This window comes from Peromyscus maniculatus, chromosome 7 (genome assembly GCF_049852395.1).
Source record: "Peromyscus maniculatus bairdii isolate BWxNUB_F1_BW_parent chromosome 7, HU_Pman_BW_mat_3.1, whole genome shotgun sequence".
Taxonomy (NCBI): Eukaryota; Metazoa; Chordata; class Mammalia; order Rodentia; family Cricetidae; genus Peromyscus; species Peromyscus maniculatus.
The window spans coordinates 55,234,907-55,258,118 of NC_134858.1; the positions used below are offsets into that span (position 1 = coordinate 55,234,907).

At 51.1% G+C, this 23,212-nt stretch overlaps 2 protein-coding genes across 8 annotated transcripts in view; one reads left to right on the forward strand and one right to left on the reverse strand.

The window, feature by feature from the left end:
* Positions 1–17,740, reverse strand: part of Ccdc33 (coiled-coil domain containing 33) — an 84,346-nt gene extending 66,606 nt beyond the window's left edge. For 2 of the 5 annotated variants that reach the window (XM_042281023.2, XM_042281019.2), the window contains exons 1-2: positions 17,331–17,740; positions 11,915–12,078 (exon numbers count right to left, since the gene is read on the reverse strand). In XM_042281023.2, the coding sequence (XP_042136957.1) occupies positions 11,915–12,078; positions 17,331–17,351 (185 nt within the window). In that variant the 5' untranslated portion in view covers positions 17,352–17,740. The remainder of the gene's footprint in view (positions 1–11,914; positions 12,079–17,330) is intronic. The other 3 variants (XM_042281024.2, XM_042281020.2, XM_076576376.1) reach the window with 2 other exon arrangements.
* Positions 1–23,212, forward strand: part of Stra6 (signaling receptor and transporter of retinol STRA6) — a 111,988-nt gene that overhangs the window by 44,214 nt on the left and 44,562 nt on the right. The window lies entirely within an intron of this gene.

Consider the following 23,212-nt stretch of genomic DNA (forward strand, 5'->3'; position numbering starts at 1 on the left):
GCACTCTAGCAGGCCCTGAGAAGGATAAACGAAGGACAGATCTTTAGAAGGGTGCATGGCAGACTAAAGGTCCTGCTAGCTTTCAAAGAGGTCCACGAAGACTCTGTTGATGGCTCTCCTGGAAGACCTAGAGGGAGGTGGGAAGACAGGTTCAGGCTAGGTGTCCCTGAGGTCAGCTGCCAGGTGTGTGGTTGGGCCTGACTATCTAGAGAAGACCAGGCAACCCCTGCCCCTGCCACACCAGGCTCCTTCAAGTCAGCCCCAGAGCCAAGGACACCAGGTTCCTCACCCACTAGGAGGCAAGTGGCAGCCAGACTCCCAGGCCTCAAGTCTACCTTCCTCCTGGAAGGCACTTACCAGCCTGAAGACCTCTCTCCAAGGTCAATCTTCCACAACAGGGGTAGGAGCTACAGAGCCAGCCTCTGCAGAGTGGGTCAATGGTTGCATTCCTGTCTCTGAGCTCACCTACCACGGCTAGCAAGGGAAGATGTCTGGAAAAGGCAGGGAACGCAGAGATGTTCCCAGGAAGAGGACCTTTCCACGGGGAAGGCTTGCAGACTTGTAGGAGGTCAGGAGCTGGCTCATGGCCAGTCACAGGAGGGGCAGGCTTGGGCAGTCAGGCTTTTGGGCCTCCTGAACGAGTCCTTTCTGGAGTTTTCTTTATTCCAGGCCCACCTTCAGGGTCCTTTGAGGTCACATAAAGGAAGGGACAGCCCTGACTCCTGTGGCCTCGGCTAAACCACATGGAACTCTTAGGCAAGAAGCTATGCCCAGGGAATCATTAAAGAGGAGAGGGGTTGATCTGAGACAGGTAGAGTCCAATCCAAAGCCCCTTCTCTTTCCTCTCTCATTTCAGACCCAGCCCAACAGTCAGACCCCCATTTCATGTATTCCCTCCTCTGACTCCAATGCTGTTCAAGTCCTTGTGTGATCCAGGCTAGCCAGAGTCTGTCACTTAGGGCATAAATGGAGCTGTTATCTTCTGCAAAGTGATGGGCTCTCATCCTGAGTTTCATTGATTAATTACAGACTAATGAACCATCACTAATTGCTGATGATATAACAACAATACCTGGTGGGCCTCTGTGGCTGTTTTTTGTCAGCTTGACATAAACTTAGACATACCTGGGAAGAGAGAATCTTAACTGAGGAATCTCCTCCATCAGATTGCTCTATGGAACACTTTCTGGATTGCTAACTAGTGTAGGAGGGCCCAGTCCACTGCGGGCGGTGTCATCCTTGGGCATGGATTATATAAGAAATGAAGCGGAGGAAGCCACAGCAAGCCAGCCAGTAAGAAGCATTCTTCCATTGGTTTCTGCTTAAGCACTTGCCTGGAGTTCCTACCTTGGCCTCCCTCGTGATGAACTGTAACCTGTAAGCTGAAATAAACCCTTTCTTTTCCAAGTTGCCCTTGGTCATGGTGTTTATGGCAGCATGGAAGCAAACGAGGAGAGCCTTTATCCACAGGATGACTCTAGAACTAGGAAAGTATAAGCTGAGGTCAGGGATCCCCTACCAACAGGGAACTAACTCTGTCATCTACAGGAAGTGACTTAGCTTTGGGAACAGAAAGGAAATGTGGTTAAGCCAAAAAGTTCTTTAAAGTTCAGGTTGGGTGTCGTGGTGCATCTCTGTGAGTTCACACTTGGGAAGGGATTACCATAAGTTTGAGGCCAGCCTGGTCTATATAGTAAGTTCTAGGCTACCCAGGGCTCCATAGTAAGACTCCATCTTAAAAAGCCAAAAGCCAAGATGAGACTTTGTCTCTCCACCTCATCCCTTTCCACTTCAGCTGTTCTTAGAGGAGCACTTCATGGGAGTGGAGATGCCATCTCTTTTCAGAACTCAGTTAACTGGGTGGATCTTCCCATGTGGTTCAAGAGGGAACTGTGGTTCACAGAACACAATATCTGAGGTAAATTTATAGTCAACCCTGTGTATTGGGCATTGCCACATCCTCTCTCTTCTGGAAAAGGAACTTCCCTGTTTCCCAAAGATGGTCTCTGAGGCTGGGGACAGCACTGGGCCAAAGGCAGCCTGCTGCCTGCCTCACCTGCAAGCCTCAGGGGCATCTATCCTAGGTCATCATGGTGAGGCTCTCAGAAGTCACCTTCTTAGGATAGGGAGGCACCAAAGTCCTGTGACAAGCTGTGAGTCTGAGCGAGACAACTTGAGAAGGTCTCATGTCTTGAGATCCTCTCAACAGATCAATCATTGACCATCCACTCTCCTAGCATCCCCTTGCCTCTGTAAGCAGCCTTAACACAGGAGGGACCCAGGCCAGACACTGAGGTGAACTTCCCAGCCTCAGAATTCTTCCCGAGTATTCAGATTTTTTATTCCTAGTTCTGGGGTCTGGGGTGTCTCCTTGCCCAAATGCTGGGGACTGGAGCCTGTTCAGATGTTCTCTGGGAAGACTGTGGACAGAGGACAAAGGGGTGGGGACACTGTCACCTTACCAGCTCCTTCCTCCCACGTACACTACTGACTTCAGGAGCAGGGACCTGACTGGCCACGTCAGGTGCTCATATCTTACCTCCCAGTCTTGGCCAGTGGGTCCCAACTTCATGTGAATGAGGACAAGAGATGATTGTGGGAAGGCATATGGAGGTGGCTCTTTTCCTGAAGCTGTGCTGGGCACCCTTAGCTCAGAAGCTGGGACTCTGCCTGTACTGCTTCAGCTCCTAGTTCTGCCCTGGAAGCAGAAGGCAAGCTCAAATCCCAAGGGCTGTCCCAGTCGACTATTCTTAAAGGTGGGGGAAGCCAAGCCTGGCTATAGGGACTGGACCTCTTCAGGGGTCCAGCCCAGATCCTGGCTTCTTTGTTCTCACAGAGCCTCATAGCTGAATCTTGGCTCTGGTTTTGCAAGACACACAGACCATCTTCTGAGTCCCCAGCCACAGTTCTGAGCTAGTCTTTGGACCAAACTCCTCCAACCCCTTCACAGCACCCGGAGCACTGTCCTCAGGTCTTGAGATGCTTGGGAAGACTGGGTGACATCTACCGGCCCCTCCCCCATCCTCTTAGCCCCCTTCCTGTGGGAAGAGGAGAGGAATTTTACCCTTTACCCTTTATCCTTTCCAGTGACAAATCCCGCAGCTTTCTGAGGATTCCGGGCTGGTCCCACGAAAGGCCAGAGGAGGTGGATTGGGGTTCAGGTGCACAGCTGTTGATTTGAGTCTCAGCTCCTGGATCCACTGCTGTGGATCCAGACTTGTTCTTAAACATTTCTTCCACTAAGGCGCCCTGTAGCTAATGGTACCCGATAGGGTGAGGAAGCTCTGTCCACATGTCCATTCACAGGGCTGAGGGGAGGCACAAATTGGACCCAGAGCTTCTAGGGCTTTCGGGATGCGGTGTGAGGATGCCTGGGGTGGAAGAGACTCCAAGGAGAGAAGGTGTGCATAGAAGGGGCCACAGTGGAGCTGGAAGCAGTATTTGTAGGTGTGGAGGTGAGAGGAAAGCCAGAGGCAGGGAAGGGTATCTGGCCATCCCAGAAATGAGAAAATGGGACGCTTCAAAGAGGCAATGCCTGCTCACATAAGCCAAGGTACAGTGCTAGGGGAAGCGACCCTTCTGGGAGGAGACGACTAGTCAGCACAGCTGGATGTGGCATTGAGTCTAAGCTGCATGGGGAGTCTAAGCCATGAGGGACCACTGCAGATTCTAACTGACCAGGGCTGTTTGGCCTGCATTGCAAGCTCTGGATTTCACACAGAAATCTAGATTTCAGCACAGTGTAGACAAGCCCCAATTCCCCCAAATTGGAAATCAGCAGGCAGGTGTTGGGTGGGAGGTGCTCTGATGGAGCCAGGACCCTTGGCTTCGCCAGGCTCTGCTACACTCTATTACATCACACACCAATGACCTCGGGGTTATGTCACAGGTCTGGCCCTGAAAGTGTGAACTTTGGCATTGTTAGTGAAGCCCCTTCTGATGGAAGCTGTGTGGCTGGGTGGAGGGTGACAGACACAGGGAGGAGGCAAGGACGGGTGGAGCTGACATGGGACCCAGAGGCCTCTGCCAGGTGGCCTCCCTCTGTCTCCTGTGTACTACACCATGAGACACCCATTTCTGAAGCCCACAGGGCCCAGCCGGGCCAGGGGGAATTCAGGCAAAGCTTAAAGGGAAGCCCAAGCTCCCAGCAGCCCATGATGTCTGGGGAGGGAGTAAGCTTGGTAGGGACTCTGCACATGCTCAGTAAAAAAACGCTCTGAGGCCTATGCATCATGTGCCGTGGACCCCAGAAAGAGTCCTCCCTGTCCTGCCACTCGCCCTCTTCCCAAGCATGCTTGCTTCTGCTGGGCAGCATTGCCACCCCCCCCCACCCCCCCGGCTGTTTCTCAGGAGACTGATGATCTGGAGAGAGCTCACACTGTCAGGGCTGAACGTTCATTTCAGAACGAAGCCTCGGGGGCCTTGTGCTGAGCTGATGGGGGAACATCTGGAAAGACTGCAGTGTCTGGCTGGGGTGGGGGGTGTCCCAGGCCAGCCCCACTTTAACCACTGACACCAGCTGTGTTTACAGTTCTGGGACATTGGGAGGTTCTCACAGAACAAAAATTTGGAGGCTCTGAGCCTCGAGAGTGAAACCATATGGAGCAGGTGTGGGCAGGAAATCGGGCTACAGGACTGAGGCCTTCCAGGATGATGGAGTCCCAGGGCCCACCAGGATCTGCCTTGTCTCTTTCTCCAGGGGCATCCTTCTGGGAGACAAGGAGCCTTGATCTCTACTACTGTGATCAGACAGGAACTGTTACCTTTATCTGCACTATTCCAGGGCCAGCCAATCACCTCAGTCCAGTCCTTCCCTCTCCAGGGCCTCAGACTTCTTGGCTACTTCGAGGGGACAATATCACTTCCCTCCCAGGGCCCCGCTGTTAGGAGTGTGTAGGGAACTGGATTGCTGGTGAGCTTAAAACAGGACAAAGTTACACACGGGGGCCACTTTTTTCCTGGAACTGTCCCTCAAGTATGGTCACTGTGAGTTTTGCTAAGCTCAACCCTCTGGTTGTTGAGGCAGAGGTCACCTATGAGTTATCCTGGACCTTCTCTGCTCAGATTCTTACCCTCTGTGGCCCCTTGGCTACAGGCAGGGCAGGTAGGTCCAGAGCACAGACAGGCTGGGTCTCCAGGCTGGGCACCGCATCTCTTTGGAAGGCTGTGACGCCAACATTCCTCCTCCAAGAGGAGAAACTACTGCATAAAAGGTCACTTCAGCTGGGAGATAGAAAGGACTTTGGATTTTGGAATCCTGGATCCTCGCCTGGGGACCTATTCACTGTGTGACCTCAGGGATCCTAGAAATGCTCTGAGCTGCAAGATGTCCATATGTAAGATGAGGCCTGGAACCTGCACACTCTCTGGGCACATATGCCTCCAACATGTGGTTCTTTAACTCACCTCTTACTGGAACCTTTTCTGTCTACTTCCAATATCCTTTCCAGTCAGTCACACGGGACAGAGCCATCTGTGACCAAGATGTGGACCAAGGTCAGGGCTCACTCCTGACTATGACTGTCTGACCCTGACCTGTTTCTCACCCTGAGCTCAGCTAAGCCAGGCCTGGCCACATGCACAGAGGAACCACCCAGGCTGGCTCTGCCCCACTCATTAGCTCAGGGCAGCAGGCAGCCAAGGCAGCAGTTGCCAGCACTGGCAGTCCTTCCCCAGACTTTGGCCAGGGGTCAGAATCCACAGGCTATCTCCTGGTGCTCCCCCATCCGGCTCACTGGGGTACCCCCACCTGTCAGGACCACTGCCTTCCTGGTGCCTGCTGGGCTGTGACTGACAGGTTCTTCTGTGCCAGGCTGGAAGACAGGTTGCCCAGGTCTGCTGGGCCAGTGCCCAGGCCCTAGGTTCTGGACACTGGACAAGTTAGGGGAGACCTGGGCCCTGGGCACTGGCCCAGCAGACCTGGGCATGGAATCTGCCTTGTGTAATACAGCTAGGCTCTAAAGAACAGACAGTTTCCCAGGCTAGATAGCAAGCCAGGCTACCAGACTTGTACCAACATGGAGGCCGGCACTCATATCCTGGTCCATGGAAAGACTGACTTTGAAGACCAGGGACTAGTTGGCAGTCACACTGGAAGGCAGGGGCAGTGGGCCAGACTCTGGGTCTTCCTGAGCCCAGTTTGATTTCTTTCTACTGCCCTGGAGCTTTTTTTTTCTGGTGGGTTTCATGTGCCCAGTGTGAGTGCTGGCTGAGGACTCCTTGCTCTATGTTTTGCACTGGACCTGCCAGCATCACCTATTGCCTGACTACTATCTTCAAGGCTCTGCAAACATTCCCACACAATGCATTCAGGCATGGAGAGGTGAAGCAACTTTCCCAAAGTTACACAAAGTGAGAACAGCATCCATCCATCCATCCATCCATCCATCCATCCATCCATCCATCCATCCATCAATTACTAGCTTCCAGCTTCCTACATTCCATAGGTTTTTGTAGTGGGGAAAGAACAGCGAACAAGAGAGACCTGGTGGTTGCTCCTGGAATCAGTGGGACCTGCCAAACAGCGAGTGAATAATCACATAAAGTCAGAGCTGTATCACCGTGGAAGTCTGTAGTGCTGTGGAGGTATGCAATGGGGAGATGCTGGCCTGGGAGATCAGGGGTCTCTTCTTGGAGGAGGTGAGATTGGAAGAGGAGTGCAAAGGCTGGGGTGGGAGGGGACAGCGTTTCCTCAAGAACTGGAGGACTCGCATTATGGCTGGAGCAAAGGTAGAGAAGGGGGATCATGCTGCTAGGAAGCTGGAAGAGCCAACGAGTGAAGACAGCCATGCGGGGCCTGGAGTTCTCTTCATCCTGGGAACAGTAGGGAGCCGTGGGGTCACTTTGGTACTTTGATGCTACAGCAGCAAAGGGAAACCTGCCTTAGAAGGAAATTGGCAAAGTGGCAATATTGGATGTCCCTAGAGCAGGTGAGAAAACAACACAGTGGCCACTAAGTGGTGGAGAGACGTGGCCAAATTCAAGAGATAAGGCCAAATTCTTAGACATAGATTGAATGGGGTAAGATGTGATTCCTGATGCCAGGATGGGCACGAGATGGCATGGGGAATACTAGGAATGTGTGGCCGTGGAGGAAACTAAAGTGAGCCAATATTTAATGCTGTGTAGAAGACATGAAGAGCAAGGCCAGGGAGGAAGTGAGAGTAGGGTATCTTGGAAGCCAAGAGAAGAAAAGGCTCTAAGGGGACAGTGAGTGGTCACCAGGCACCAGTGCTACTGGGGGACCACACAGATGAGATGACCCTTGGATGTAGTTGAGTTACAGTGCCCACAGATGAGGTGTCCCTTGGATGTAGTTGAGGTACAGTGCCCACAGATGAGGTGTCCCTTGGATGTAGTTGAGGTACAGTGCCCACAGATGAGATGACCCTTGGATGTAGTTGAGTTACAGTGCCCACAGATGAGATGTCCCTTGGATGTAGTTGAGGTACAGTGCCCACAGATGAGATGTCCCTTGGATGTAGTTGAGGTGCAGTGCCCACAGATGAGGTGTCCCTTGGATGTAGTTGAGGTGCAGTGCCCACAGATGAGATGACCCTTGGATGTAGTTGAGGTGCAGTGCCCACAGATGAGGTGTCCCTTGGATGTAGTTGAGGTGCAGTGCTCACAAGGGACTCAAGAGAGAATTGTTGCTATGTGGTAGCAGGTGGGATTGGAGGGCAGCTTGAATAGAGACTGGTAGAACCATAAAACAAGCCACTGGACCTGTTGGACTAGACAGCTGTGTGACTGGACTGGCTGGGGCTAGTGTCTGCAGAGGGATGAGGTGGCCTGAACCCTTTGAAGCTCCTGATAATGAAACAGATGAGTGAGTAGTTTGGGACTTCATGCCCCACCCTAACCACCTCAACTATAAACCTGCCTGCTGGGAAAGCAATAAAGCCAAAGATGACAGAAAGAATTTGAGACAAGAACCTTAGGATCCCCACCCTGGTCTGAGGAGGACCAGGATGGGCAGGCAGAGCACAGTATGCCAAGTTGGATGACTAGACTCAGGACACCAGAAAACATGGTAAAATGCTTAGAGTAAGAAGTTATACATGCATATATATATATATGCATATGTATGTATGTATGTATGTATGTATGTATGTATGTATGTATGTATTCTGGTCTTATTTAGGTATAATTGAAAAGTAAAAATAATATATATTAGACGTGTACACCAGGATTTGACATACTTACCTACTATGAGTGATACCATGTAATCAAGCTAACACATCCACCCCTTCACAGCTGTCCTTTTGTGTGTATGTGGTGGGAATGCTTAAGACTCAACACATTTAAAGTCTACAATATAATATTAACTACAGTTGCCGTACTGTATAGTAGATTCACCTTATAAATGGATGTTTGGGCCCTCCGACTGACATCTGTTTTCTCCATCCCTAGACCCTGGCACTACTCCTTTACTCTCTGTTTTGTGAGTTCAGTGAGATTCCACATTAAAAGAAATAATGTGGTATTGGTCTTTCTGTGCCTGGCTTATTTCACTTAGCATTATGTCTTCCCTGTTAGAGGAAGTTACCTATGACATGTGTGTGTGTCATTTCCCCAGTCATTGATGGGTAGATGTTTAAGTTCATCCTATATCTTCATGTGATGATGCTATAACAATACAGAGATGCAGATACTGCTTTACGATGCTGACTTCATTTCCTTTGGAAATGTACACAGATGTAGAATTGATGGTTCTATACGGATCCTATTTTTAACATTTGAGGAGCTTCCACAGTGTTTTCCACTGTATGAATTTGCCTTTCTAGTCATAGTGTAGAGAGATTCCCTTCTTCCCACACCCTCACCAATATCTGCAATTTTTGTTGCACTTAATTAATTTTGTGTATCTGAGTGTTCGTGGGGTGGAGCCGCACAGGTGCTGTGATGGATGTGTGGTCAGAGAACAACTTGTGGGAATCAGTTCTCTCCTACATGCGGGTTCCAGGATTGAACTCAGGCCGTCAGAATTGGTGATGAAAAATTTTACCTTCCGAGTCATCTCAAGGGTCCCAGTGCTGGTTACTTCTTGTCTTCCTGATAACAGCCAACTTAACAGGTGTGGGTGGGGATGGCCTACAGGTTCTGGTTTGGATGTCTGTGGTCATTAGTAGTACTGAGCACCTTTTCTTACACCTGTCACCAATTGTATGTTTTTTTTGTTTTGTTTTGTTTTTTGTTTTGTTTTGTTTTGAAACAGTTTCATGAAGTGTGGGCTAGCCTTGAATTTACTGTGTAGTCAAGGATGATGACCTTGAACTTGTGATCTTCCTCAGTGGCCAAGTGCTGACATTACAGGTGTGTGCCATCATGCTAGCTTTATGTGGTGCAGTACTCAGGGCTTGGTATATGTTAGGCAAGCATGCTACCACAGAGCTATACTTCCAGCCCTCTTTGCCTGTTTTTCTTTCTTTGGATTTTTATTGTTGTTTGTTTGCTTTGAGAAGGGGTCTCACTGTGTATCCCTGGCTGTTGTGGAACTCACTTTGTAGACCAGGCTGGCCTGAGCTCCCTGAGATCTGCCTGCCTCTGCCTCCTGGTAGCTGGGATCAAAGGCGTGTGCTATCATAGCAGGGCCCTTTTTAAATCAAGTTGGTTTTCTGGTACCGGGGTGTGTGAGGGCTCCATATGCTCTGGGCATTGACTGCTCATTAGCTGTGTGGTGTGCACATGTTTTAGACCATTCTGCTTCTTTAAGTCAGTGGTGGTTTTTCCTTTGCGACACAGCTTTTCAGTTCTTGTCACCCACTTGTTTATTTTGCTTTTGTTGCTTATACTTTTGATGTCAAATTAAAAAAAAAATCATTGCCAAGACCAATGTAAGGATCCTGGGGAAAACTGTTTACTTCTAGATTTTAACAGTTTCGGATTTTACATTCAAATGTTTATAATTAAAAAAAACATACATTGAAATATCCATATGAGAAAAGCCTTTAGTGGACTTTCTTATTGCATACTTTGTTGTTTTGTATTGTAGTCAGATGTGGGAAGACATCAAATTCTTCCCAGGGTCTAGGGCCCAGCTCTAGGGTTTGGGGGAGCTCTTGGTTCTCCCTCTGCAATTCCTACCTGGGGCTGGGGTTAGCACTGAAAGCCATCTCTGGGTCCTGGCAGCTGGGCCTTCATTCCCAATTCCCTCCCTTCTCCTTTCCATTTGCATCTCATTAGCACCACTTGGAGTTGCTGGCAGCTCAGCCTGGAGCTCTGGGACCAGGCTGTAGCCTGGCACAGGCCCTGCTCCCATCATGAAAAGGGGAGTAGGGATGCACGCCTCCCACTTTCCACCCTACATGCTGTGCCATAGGGTCAGAGGGACTAGGAGGTTCTCAGCTCTTTACACTCCCATCCAGGCTCATGTTCCCTAGACCCCCCTTCCTTGTGTGTTCCTATGGCAACAGGGTGATGGGTGCAGGGGTCTTGGAGCATCACAGTCATCCAGTTACCCTCCCCTCCACAGCCCAGGCTGGATTGGTGACAAACAGGGCCTCAATCTCCTGAGATGATCAGTGATAATTGGTTTATGGAAATAGCTGAGATGCTGAGGTACATTCCCAATAGAAACCAGCCTCCCGCCAAGCCAGCTTTCTGCCACCTGTCCTTCCCTGGTTAAGAAATGGAGTTGGGGGAGGGGAGGGCAAGAAGCTGGGCTGGGGCTGGTGGGGTTTTTCAGGGCAAACCAGGCAAGAGCTTCACCTGTTGTTCTTCAACACAGCCTCTATGCCTTGTGGGAGAGGGGGTGTGAGAAGGGCTGCTTGTCATTTAGCCAAGCTTTGCATCCTCGGCCCATTCGTCTGTGACCGTGTTGGGTGCACTGTTGGAAAAACGGGAGGATGAGACCCGGGATCTGCAAGAAGCCTCAGTTCTGAGAACAGACAAGAAACGTGTGTTGCCGTTGCTAGGGGATCTACTCTGGTAGATCTGGCTGTCTGGAGGAGGAGGAGGAGGTCTGAGGAATGCTTTGAAGGGGAAGATTTAGTGGTTGTGCACATGAGGGCTGGGGCAGGCATTCTCCAAAGGGACTGAGCAGTGGGCAGGAAGTGCCTGATGCAGGCAGGGGTGCAGGCCGGGAGGTGTCAGGTAGAACTGTGGGAGGCGGCTGAAGCTAATTTCCCTCCAGAGGGAAAGCTGGCTGGCTCGGTGTTGCCTCATTCGCTCTTGGAGGAGAACTGAGGCTCATGAGGTGGGGGCAGCAGGCACAGCATGGCAGGCCACTCCATGGCAGAAGTAACTAGGAAGAGAGGCAAGGACCCACAGTGGGTGGCTGCAAGCGGCACAACCTCTCGAACCCCCGAAAGTCAGGAGAGGCAGACTCCAAGTCTTTCTGTGACCGGAAAGTAAGAAAGGACTTCAGAAAGTAGCCAAAGAGCCAGATGGCAGAGAAAGGCTGGAAGCCATTCCCCAGCCAGGCTTCAGGTAACAAGCAGCATCCCAGGAAAAAAGCCCGTTCTCTATAAGGTGATGGGTGGTAGAGGTAAATGACCAGAGGAAGGTAGTGAGCCCATGCTGAGTTTTTCCATGTTTGTTTCCAGCTCACTGGCCCATTCCCATTCTTAGGGCTGTTTCTGTTTCTATGTGTCCCTAGTTCAATGTTTTCCCCCTAAGACAAACTGAAACTCAAATCTGTGCTCATAACATCTCCCCGGACCATCCCCACCCCATGCTGAGCCCAGCACAGGTACTACAGATGAGGGCCTTGCCCTGGTGAGGTCAGGCCCTGCTCAGCCCTGGCAGCCATTACCACACAGCAGGGGAGAGAGGAGGGCTCTCATTTGTACAGCCTTAGCCTGACATCTCTGGGTACCACAGTCCCTTCAGGAGCTCAGTTTCCAAATGTTCATCAGATGGTTTCTGTTCACAGACCCAAGCCCACCCCTACCCAGCTTCCACAGCTACTTACACCACCACATAGGGCCACGGCTCAGAGCCGTCCTTGCTGGCAGGAAGGTTGGTAGCTCCATGCACAGTGACCGTGACAATCTCCTTATTATAGGGAGCCAGGTAGTTGGTGTCAGGACCTGGGTCCAGGGAGATATCCAGGGGGTCCCCTGGTTCTTCAGGAACCTGTGGGGAAAGCCAGGGCTGAGTGGACTCTTCTGATGGAAAGTTTCTCTCTGCTATCACTCATAACCCCTACCAGGCATTTGGAAGCTTTTTGACATCGTAATTTTGGCTAGGGAACCATGTATTTAATTGCAAAACAAAAATCAGGAAGAAATTTCATAAAAACCGCTGAGGGTGGTACACATTTATAATCCCAGCCCTTAAGAGGTAAAGGCAGGAGGACCAGAAGGATCAGAAGTTCAAGGTCATCTTCAGCTACTCCAGTTTGAGACCAGCCTGGGTTATATGAGACCTTGTTGCAAAATGATTGGTCAGTGAATTGGCTCACCCTTTGCTGTGTAAGCCTGATGACCTGAGCTGGATTCCAGAAACCCATGGTGGAAAGAGAAAACTGACTTCTAAAATAGTTTTCTTCTGATTTGCACACACACACACACACACACACACACATACATATACACACTAATAGTAAATAAAATACAGTCAAATACAAACTTTATGTTTTAAGTAAGTCTGTGATTTTGTGTTGAACTGTGCTCACAGAGAGTCTTGGCTGCAGGAGGCCGAGTACAGCCTGTGGGCTGTAGGCTGGGTGGGCCTGACTGTCTATTCCTCCCAGTACCTTTTCTTCTCTGTAACATCACCCTGCTTCCTGAACTACGGAACAGTAGCCTAGGAAGCCATTTTCTCCCTAGCTCTGTTTCACACACTGTGTGTCCCCCAGGGTCTCCCTTGCTTCTTCCCTGGCCTTTGGTGTGTCCCCTACTGCAACAGAAGTCAGGCCACCTTAGCTGGTGAGCACAGACCCTCCAGAAGCTTCTGCAGGCGCCTCTGTCGGTAACTCCTCAGTGCCACCTGCTCCTCAGGTCCTAGTGACTGCCACCTTTCTTCTTTCCTCCACCTCAGGTCACCTGTGTCATCTCACACCCATCCCACGGGACACTGAGGGCTGGGGCCAGGCAGGAACCACTACTCTGCTCCACCCTCCTGCCTCCCAGCATGGCTTACCCTGGGAACATTTATGAATGCCACTTAATTAGATTCTCAGAGCCATGGTACTGCATGGGTGACCCCAGCAGGAGCCACAAACAACCCCCTTACTCATTCCCAGGGCCTCCCCCCCCCACCCCCCCCCCCCCGCTCCCCAGCCCTTGTCCTGGTATTCCCTTTGCCTGGGCAGCTCTTTCCAGAAGACTCTAAGCCCCCCCCCCCCCCCCCCCCCCCGCCGCATCCCTACCACACCCCTCGCTTGCTGTAGGCTGTGGTCCCTGCCTCACAAGTTGTCTCATTAGGAGGTGAGAACAGGGCTCCCCAGCCCTAGACATTCCAGTTCCACAGAGGCCTCCTCTGCCTGTGACTGAGGAGTGAACCCGCTCCCTCCCCCCACAGGACCCAGCAGGGCCTGTCACCATCTGCAGAGGTGTTGATGAGAGCTGCCCGCCCCCCTGCATGGCAAAGTGTGGGTGGAAGGGTGGGGGAGCCTTGCTAGGTGGGGGAGGGGGAGCACTCACAGACTCCTCTAGGTCAGAGGACTTCCCGCGCGTCCTGCTCCCACTGTGTGCCCTGCTACACCCTGCGGTCACCCCACCCCACAAGCTTGCTTTCCTGTGTTCTGATTGCTACAGGGGTGACATCAGCTGACAAGCCAAGAGACCCAGGTCACAACACCTTTGTCCCTTCTGAGATGCTCCCGCTCAGAGCCTGTCTCCCTGCACACCAGTGGGAATGTCTAGAATGATTTGCGATTCAGCTTTTCCAGGGCTTGGTGTGTCTAAGGTTCCGGGAAGTCAGGCTAGGATTGGGGAGTGACTTCCTTTGTGCTGCCAGATGAACATCCTTGCGGCTGTGAGGACACAAGCCTGCCATGGGCGGGCACCCTGGGGCCACAGAAGTAAAGGCTCCTTCCCATGGCCGTTGTCTAAGGGCTTCTATGAGTCCTTGGCAACCCCGGAGGCCACCAGGCCTCTGCCAGGACCAGAGATCGGGTGTCTTCCTTCCCCATCTACTCCACGCCCGCCTCTCAGGACAGCCTTCCAGGAAACACAGCTTACAGAAGCGCTGCTTGTGCTTCATTTGTGTGCTTGAGGCCAGCTGCTAGACAGGCATCTCCTGGTGAGGCCTGCAGGCATGGACCCCATGGACATGCTGGGCCTAGGGCCTGGGAGGCTGGACCCAAGGTATGGCCTGTAGGGGGCGGACATGAGATGAGCCAGGGCTGCCAGTCTTCATTTTGCCTCATTCCTTCCTCATGGTGTCCTTGCATCAGGACCAGTATCTCTGCCCCTGGTCACACTGAAGAGTGGAGCAATAGGAAATTTTACATACATACATACATACATACATACATACATACATACATACATACATGGAGGGAATTGTGGGTAAAGATGCTGATCCTGGGCAGAGAATCTTTTTCCATGAGAGCAGAGCTCCAAGCTCATCATAGTCTCTCAGGCCCCCCTCTCGCTCACCCATGCAACACTGTTAAGATACAGAAATCAGCAGAATACAGTTTCACAGACCACAGACAAGGGGCTGGTGGTAAGCACAAAGTCTGCAGGTTTCCAAGCCGAGTTCCCTCAGCTACCCCTCAGGACTCAGGCCCTGGGAAGGCTTGGAAGCTGCTAATCCCAACATCTTGTCCATCCATGCAAGTACACTTGTCCTCCACTGGTCAGGAGTAGCCAGCAGATGTCCCAGAATGCTCATTGCTTAGGACAGTGTTGGGTGTGTGAGGAAGGAGAGGGGTGTGAGCAGGCAATGGGACCAGTAGCAGACGAATCAGGGCTTCAGTGGGTTTCAGGTGGTTCTGCCAGGGAGAGGGATGAATGAGAGTCACTCTATCCTATCTGCTATTCCAGTGATCTGGGGAGCCATGGAAAGCTAAGAAGCCTGTATCTCTCTCCCAGAAGGGTCCACATCTGAAAGCAGACCAGCTGAAGAGGCTGAGCTGGGTCCTCAAGAGGGATGCTGGCCTGAGAGGGTCTTGTGACCCTGATATGCCATTTGGGCAAATTATTAGACTCTGGTGAATGTTGGGCTTAAAAAAATGACCTCTCAGGCCGGTGAGATGGCTTAGCAGGCAAAAGTTATTCTTGCTGCATAAGCCTGACAACCTGAGTCGGACCCCTATAACCCATATAAAAAGCCAGGGGAGGTGTCATGCATCTGTAGTCTTAGCACTGCTGAGGCAAGATGGAGGATGGAGACAAGAAAACTGCCCAGAAACTCACAGGTCACTCATTACCCTGCATGTGGGATGGGCAGAAACGACAAGAGAGATCTTGCTTCAGAACAAGGTAGGAGAATGCCAGTTTCTAAAAGTCATCCTCTGAACTCTACACACACCACCACCACCAATAACAACAACAACAACAACAAAACCCCAAACAAACAGAAGAAAAAAGATCCCCAGTATTTCACAATCCTTCTAGTTTTGATGACTGACCTTGCCTGGGTACTAGGATAGCTGGTAAAACCCCTTTATACAGAAGAAAAGGACTCAGGATATGAGACCTCTCCGCTCTTTTCATGCTTCTTCATGCAGACACGTTTTCTGGGTTACTATGCCTGCCCATAGGGCTTGCAGCCTCAGGACTGACTGGAAATAGCAAGGAGTTGGAGTGCCTGATGCAGGAGCACCTTTTTACACTGTGACCCAGGGCCAAGGTGCTGCTCAGTGGGAGAGCACATACTGAGCATGTACAAGGCCTGAGGCTGGATCCTTAGCCACGCACGTACGCACGCACGCACGCACGCATTCACACACGCACGAGCACACACAAAACATACTTAAAATGTCAGAAATCATAGGGAAGATAACTGATAGGTTTGACTATAGTTTTTAGAAATTCAGGCTGGGGAGATAGCTTGCAGGGAGAGAGCCTCCCTGTCCTGCGCAAGAACCTTGCATTCAGTCTTCAGCACAGGGAGAGAAGCCTCACGGCAGCTCTTGCCTGGGATCCCATCACTTAGGAGGCAGAGGGAGGAGGATCACCACAAATCTGAAGGTTTGCCTGGTCTATATGAGTTCTGGGCCAGCTAGGGCCACACAGTGAGACCCTGTATCAGAAGGCAAAGGGAAAAAAAGAAAAAGAAAAGAAAAAAAGATGACGGGAGAAAGCTCCATAAGTAAAACAGAATGAATGTTTCTAGAGAACAAAGTGCACTGAAATTTGGAAATATTACCCCAGTAAAAAAGTCTCGAGCCGAGGAATGGCAAAAGAAGTTAAAATGAGGGGGCTGGGCATGGATCAGTGGGTAAAGCGCTTGCTAGGACAACTTTATTGAGCTCCTACTATATGCCAGGTATTGTTCTGAACACTGGGTATATAGTAATAATCAATAAGAAAATAAAAAGGGGCAAAAATATAGAAAAACTGAAAACAAGCATGTGGAGCAGAATTCAGATCCCCAGCACCCACGCACCCACACAAAATCTAGGCACATGGCAGCCTGACTCTGTGATCCCAGTGCTGGTAGGGTTAGAGGTGGGGGATATAGAAAGGCATCCTAGATCCCTGGAGCTCAATGGACAGCCACTCTAGCTACTCAGTGAGCTCCAGGTTCAGTGAGAGACCCTGACTCAAAAAATACAAGGGGCGGGGTGATAAATGAAGACATTTGATGTCTGCTTCTAGCCTGCATGCATACACTCATGCACACATACCTGCACACACATCAAGGATATACGAATATATGATATTGTAAGGCAGGCATCCCTAGCATGCGCCCATTGCCTCTGGTCTGTCCTTACAGATAAACGGCACAGCCACAGGTCTGGCTGGTGAGAGGTAAGCGAGCCCTTACGTTGAATGGTTGGCGTTTTGTGGCTCTGGTCCCCTCCTGGCAGGTTTTTTGCTGTTCTTCCACATCTCTTTATTGGGCTCCTATCTGTCCTGTGCACTGTTCTGAGGGCTGGGGAGACAGCAGCAACCCAAACAGACTCCTCCCCAAACCGCTTCTTTGCAGAAGGTCAAGTTCTGTGTTCAAGGTGAAGGCCAGGATGAGGCGAGAGTAGAAGGGAGAGCCACACAACCAAGGATGGTATGGTGGCTGACGGGCACCATCAGTGGGCTCTCGGGCAGGCCAAGTCACCCTTCGAGACCCTGCATTTCATCTCTGACATCCTCAGAGGACAGAGCATCCAGACCACCACTCCCATTTTACGGCAGGGACTGAAGCCCAGGGAAGGGACACTTTGGTCGGCATCAGAGAAAGAGGATGAGGCCACAACTCTGCCCCAGCCTTACCTTTGTCTTTTGTCGTCCCATCCTCTTGGGGGCAGGAGTGTTCACTGAACAATCTTGGGGGTTCGGGTCAGCACTGGGTCTTGGCAGGTGATCACTCAGTCATCGGTTGGCCCTGCCAGACAGCTGGCCCAGGTGCCTTGAGTCTTTGCCCATCAGTGTGGTCCCATGAGTGCCACACACTGGCTTTGGGGGCTGGACCGGGTAGGCAAAGGATGAGTGGGTGTATGCAATCTGGATCTTCCTCAGAAGTGAGAGATCTTGTGGGTGGAGGTGCTTGGGGGTATTTGGGCCATGGCCAGCTGAGCAGGGAGTTAGGGAATTGATTCTTGGCACCCTCAGGAGGCTGAAGTGGGGTGATCCTTGCTCTGCCCAGTCCTGGGAAAGTACAGAGTTTTCCATTCCCATTTCCTAGGCAACACTGTATGACATCACAGGGCAGAATCAGTCACCCAGATGCAATGTAGCAGGGTGGAGTCAAAAGCCCTCCTCTCTTTCCTCAGAACTGCCTGGTGTCCAGTTCCCGCTTTCCGGTTCCTGCTGCCTGTGACTGGCCCACGGCACTGTGGGCCCAGTGCCTTGTAGTTCCTAGCACAGCCTAGGAGACCTTATCACTGCCCTCAGAGAAGTCGCCATAAAGTTCCGTTGCTCTTGAATCAGTAGCCATCTAGCCTCTTTGGGTATTTAGAATCTTCCTTCTGCCCAGCCATAAACACAGCTGGGGAGATGGCTCAGTGGACAAAGTGCTTGCCTTGTGAGCCTGAGGACCTGAGTTCAAATCCCTAGCACCCATGTAAAGATCAGGGCACGGCTGCATGCATCTGTAATCAGCACTGGGAAACAGTGGTGGGTGGTGGGCCCTGAACTCGCTGGCCATCCTAGATGGTGGGTGAGGCCCAGATGCCATAAGAGAACCCACCTCTGGCTGAGACTGAGGAGCCTCTCATTTGCACCCCAGATCCTTTCTTCCTTTTCCACTGTTCCGTGCCTCAGTAGGTGATCCTCGGCGATGACCACACTGGCTTCTAGTTGGGCTGGGCTTCCTTGAGGTGCCTGCAGGGATCTGGGGAACTTCATCCCCGCACCCAAGGCCACTCGGGCTGCTGTCCCAGAAAGCTGCCCTTTGGGCTGAGTTCACGTTCCCAACTCTTGCCCTTCAAGCCTGGGGTCACAGGGTTGCTTGATCTAACAACGCCCTTCTTGTCCCACTGAAACCCGAGGCAGCTGTTATGAGTCCCTTGTGTAGGTCTGTGCTCACACTTGACATCCTACAATCACCGCCGTCATCATCCTCTCCCGGGCACCTTTGTACACCCCAGCATTTAATGGACGCGTACTGACTGGGGCCTCTTCCCAGCAGCTATATAACTGGCTCAGTTAAGCCTCACATTATGACCCTTGGAAACAACCGTTACCACTCTCTTCGTCAAATGAAGAGGAGATGCCCTGAGGAAAGAGACCTGCCTAAGGTCACCTGGCTCTGAAGATGGAGCTGGGATTTGAATCCCGGCCTGCTGGCTGGGAAGTCTGTAAGCACAGCCAGCAGGTCCTGCAGGCTCTCCCTTCCCTTTGGGAGAAGGAGTTGCATTCTCCTGACTTCTCTTTCAAAATCAGGGAAACACGGAGAGCGTTAAGACCAGACACGACTATCTGTGGGTTGTTTTTGTTGTGAATGTTTGGTGCTGGCATTGACCCTAGGCCATGGTAGCAAGCCCTCTGCTATGGGGCAATTGACCTAGGCCATGGTAGGCAAGCCCTCTCCTATGGGGCAATTGACCTAGGCCATGGTAGGTAAGCCCTCTCCTATGGAACCACTCCTCAGCCCTTCCTAACCTTTTGAATAGGGCAGGCAGATGGCTCAGGACCGCCAGCTAGATGGTGGCATCCAAAAAGAGCACGCTGGTGTGTCTTGGAAGCTCATCCGAACAGAGTGGCCTGGCGTCTGGAGGAGGCTGCTGGTACCCAACACTAACAGATCGTTTGTCCCCGTCCCCCAGCAGGCAGGCGCAGGACCACTGAGCTGTGGCTGGTAGTCTTAACGTGGCCCTGGTCCAGTTGGGGTCAAGCCCTGTAGATGCAGGCTGCAATGACAGGATCTATTGGCCATTTAGGCCACAGTTAGTAGTGGAGGGTCTAAGAGACTACTTCCGTCTCCCTTCAGTCCCTCAGTATGCAAGGGGAACCCCAGTAAATGGCAACTGGGCTGAATTGGTGTGTTCACGCTTTGTTCCAGGCCATCTCTGTGACAGCTTCTGTGGCCGTGTCTTGTGGCCCCTTGGTCTAGTGGCTTCTAGTCCCCAGGACAATTAGGCCAAGCACTGGCAAGTGAGCAGGAGAGACTGTAGCTACAAAACACATGATGTCTTGAAATCAGCGGGACCCACCTTTAGCCCACTCTGACCTTAGTAGCCTCAGTATTCTCACCAGCTAAGCAGCTGCGTTGACTGACTCCGTGTAGAGGGACAGAGAGTATTAGACAAGAGAATGGGGGCTAGGAGGAGCTGGGCAGCCTAGAGAAGGTTCCCCTCTCATTTCTACAAGTTTATGTGATAGAGAGCGCCCATGGCCCTGGCTTTGCCTCCAGCAGACACAGGGGTGACCTCACAGAGAGTAGTACTCATATTGGCTGGTTCTGCTTCCATCTGCTTAGCAGGCACATTGATTGATTGCCCCATTGGAAGATTCTTCTCAGTGTTGAGTAACCAGAGCTCCCATCGAAGGCAGCTCAGGTCCCACCGTCAACTCATAAATCACTGTGCTAAAGATGCAGCGTGGCTTTTGAACATTTTTCTTTTAAAAGAATCGATAACTCGTTAACAAGTGATTGAATAAAGGGTAAGCGAGGAAGCTACCCTCTATTCCCTTCCATTAGGCAGGGGCAGAGGTGGTAGGTCCCCTGCCAAGGTGGAGGGTGTCTATTTAGAAGGAGGCTTTTGTGGATCAACCAATCTTCAGCATCCTTTTGGGTCCTCTCAGCCCCACCTCTTCCACCAGCCTGGCCTGCATGCCCCAAGAATGTCCGTCCACCTCTCCTCCCTCCACCTGCTGTACTCCAGCCTCCCCTGAGTAGGCAATGGTCTCTTCAGCCTTCGGGACCATATGTACACTGCTCTATCTGTCTGACAGTCCTTCCCCGGCTGAAATCATGGACAGTTAACCACCACCAAATCTTCCCTGAAACCTGACCCCACTTTCTTTCCTATATAATGGTATCAGACCCACAACCCACAGACATCCCCACCAGAGCTCATGGCCCACTATTTACGTCTCTAGGACAGGGTCTGCCTTCCTTAAGGGCAGGAACCATGCCCGGGGAAGCTAGGTCTCAGGGGCAGCCCAGCACAAAGTCTGTATCAGGTAGGTGCTCGGTGAGGGAGGAGATACATTAGTATTGAACGCTTCCCCGCCCCCTTCTACATTAGCCTGGGATAGTGATACTTGTTTCTCTAGTGTGGTACCCCTTGGTGCCTCTCTCCCCATAAGAGTGGAGAGCATCTGCAGATCTCAGAATGACTAACCTTCAGTGGATACCTAGAATGTCACAGAATAGTTCTATGCACTTCTTACAGATTAATCCTCTCTCTAGTTCCTATGTATTTATTGTTGTTGTTTTGAGACAAATCCTTGCTGTGTAGCCCTGGCTGGCCTAGAACTCCCTATATAGTCCAGGCCGGCCTTAAACTTGTGGTGCTTGTATGGCCTCTGCTTCCCGCATGCTGGGATTATAGGTGTGTGCCACCACGCTGCCCTGTAGTTCTCATTTTAAAGACAAGGGAACTAGAGCTAGGAATGTAGCTCAATTGCTAGAGTGTTCGCCTAGCATACACAACTCTGTCCCCAGCACTGCATAAAACTGGGCACGGTGGCACATTCCTGTGATCCCACCACTTAGCCAAGGAGGATATGAAGTTCAAGGCTACACGGCATGCTTAAGCCTAGGCTGGGTTACCTGTTGAAAGGAGGAAAAGGAGGAGGAGGAGGAGGAGGAGGAGGAGGAGGGGAGGAGGAGGAGGAGGAGGTTGAGAATGTTGAAGCCATGCTAAAGAATTTGTATTCATCACATTCATCACAGCACCCTCCCTTACTGAAGTGCCTATAGGCAACCTGGGGTTAGTGGGGCGTTAGAGCCCAGAGCACCCACCCCAGGATAAGTCTAAAGGTTGGCACTGCAGCCAGGATACAACAGAAGGTCTGAGGAGCTCCAATTAGAGGAAACTGCTTATTCAGGCAGCCTGAGCCTGCCATGGCTCTCTCTCAGACCTCCAGCTCAGCACTGGCTACTCCTGCCCAGGCTGCCTGCTGCCTCCACCAGAGAGCAGAGCCTTTGGCCCTAATCTCATTTGAGGCCATGAAATCACATTTGCAGTGTGTTAATGCAGCATGGAGCTGGCCCAGCTGTCTTGTCTCCTGGCAGAGAGAGGAGCCTAGAAAGCCATCTCGCTGGGAGGGAAGTCTCTTCAGGAACACCAGGAGACAGAAAGCAATTACTCTGTAAGAGGAAGATTAAAATAATGTCTACACTCGCCATGCTCACCCAATTCAGCTGCAATGACTTGAGGCACGCTTTCTGCTGTGGGGAGAGAGGGGGGGCCCGCCATAACCAGGCCCTCACCTGCCCCCCAGCTCACCACCTCCCCAGTAGTCTCCAAGTCCCCCAAAGAAACCACCATCTCCAAAGCCCTGTGTCTTTGCCCAGCTGTCCTCTCCAGTCTTGTCTCTGCCAGTAACCTGCCTGAGGATCCAGCTTCCTGAGCTCCTGTTCTGTGCTTCTATGTATGTCACAACTGATCTATACTTCTGTCAGGGCTTCTTCCCCAGTCCTTATGACCCAGGAATGGAGCTGCACAGGTCAAGTCCCACAGCTGAAGGTCACCAGAACTAGAACTTTCCATTACCCACCTTCCTACTTTACTATCCTGACCGTGTGTGTGTGTGTGTGTGTGTGTGTGTGTGTGTGTGTGTGTTCCACGTTCATTGATTCAATCAGCCTTTGATTAAAAATATATTAAATTAAATATATATTTTAAAATATGTTTTTAAACCTTTGGAAAAAATAGTTTCTGGGGTTGGCATACTTGACATGCTCAAGAACTGGGCTCGATCTCTGGCACCTTGAGAACACTAAAATAAAATTGCATCTGCACTGACTGTATAGACTTTTTGAGTCTCTGAACAATACAGTGCAACGATCTACATTGTACCTGCGTTGCGTTAGGTACTGTAAGAAATCTAGAGATGAGTTAAAGAACCAAGTGCCGATGCATATTCCTGTAATCCAAACACTTAGGAGGCTGAGACAGGGGGATCACAAGTTTGAGGCCAGCCTGGGATGTCTAGTAAGACCTTATCTCTTAATAATAATAATAATTTTAATTATTATATCTTATGATGTATTATAAAGAAAGATTACACAGGTTCTGTGCAAACACCATACCATTTATATAAAGAACTTGGGCATCTACAGATTTGGGTTTTTGAGGGGTCCTTGGCACCAGTTCTCAGGATATCAAGGGCAATGGTATCATCTCCTCCTCTGTTTCTTTAGCTTTCCCAGAGGGAGCCAATTTGTGTACCCTCCTCACCTGATAACTTAGTGCTCATTATGTTGTTCTTGTCTGCCTGAGGGTTCTGAGAGGCCAGACCTGACTCAGAACCAGGGATCAACAAAGCCTGCCTCCTGCAGGTGGCAGGTCAGGGTCCTTCAGGACTAAAGCCAGGGGACCTTCCAAGTTGTCTGTTTTTAAGGAGTTTAGGTGATCCTGTCTCCTCCAGGAAGCCTCCCAGGACTGAAGGGAAGCCAGCATGTCACTTGATCTCCACAATCATCTTTCGAGGGAGGCATTATGGCCCTTCTACAGACGAGGAAACAGAAAAGTAACATGACT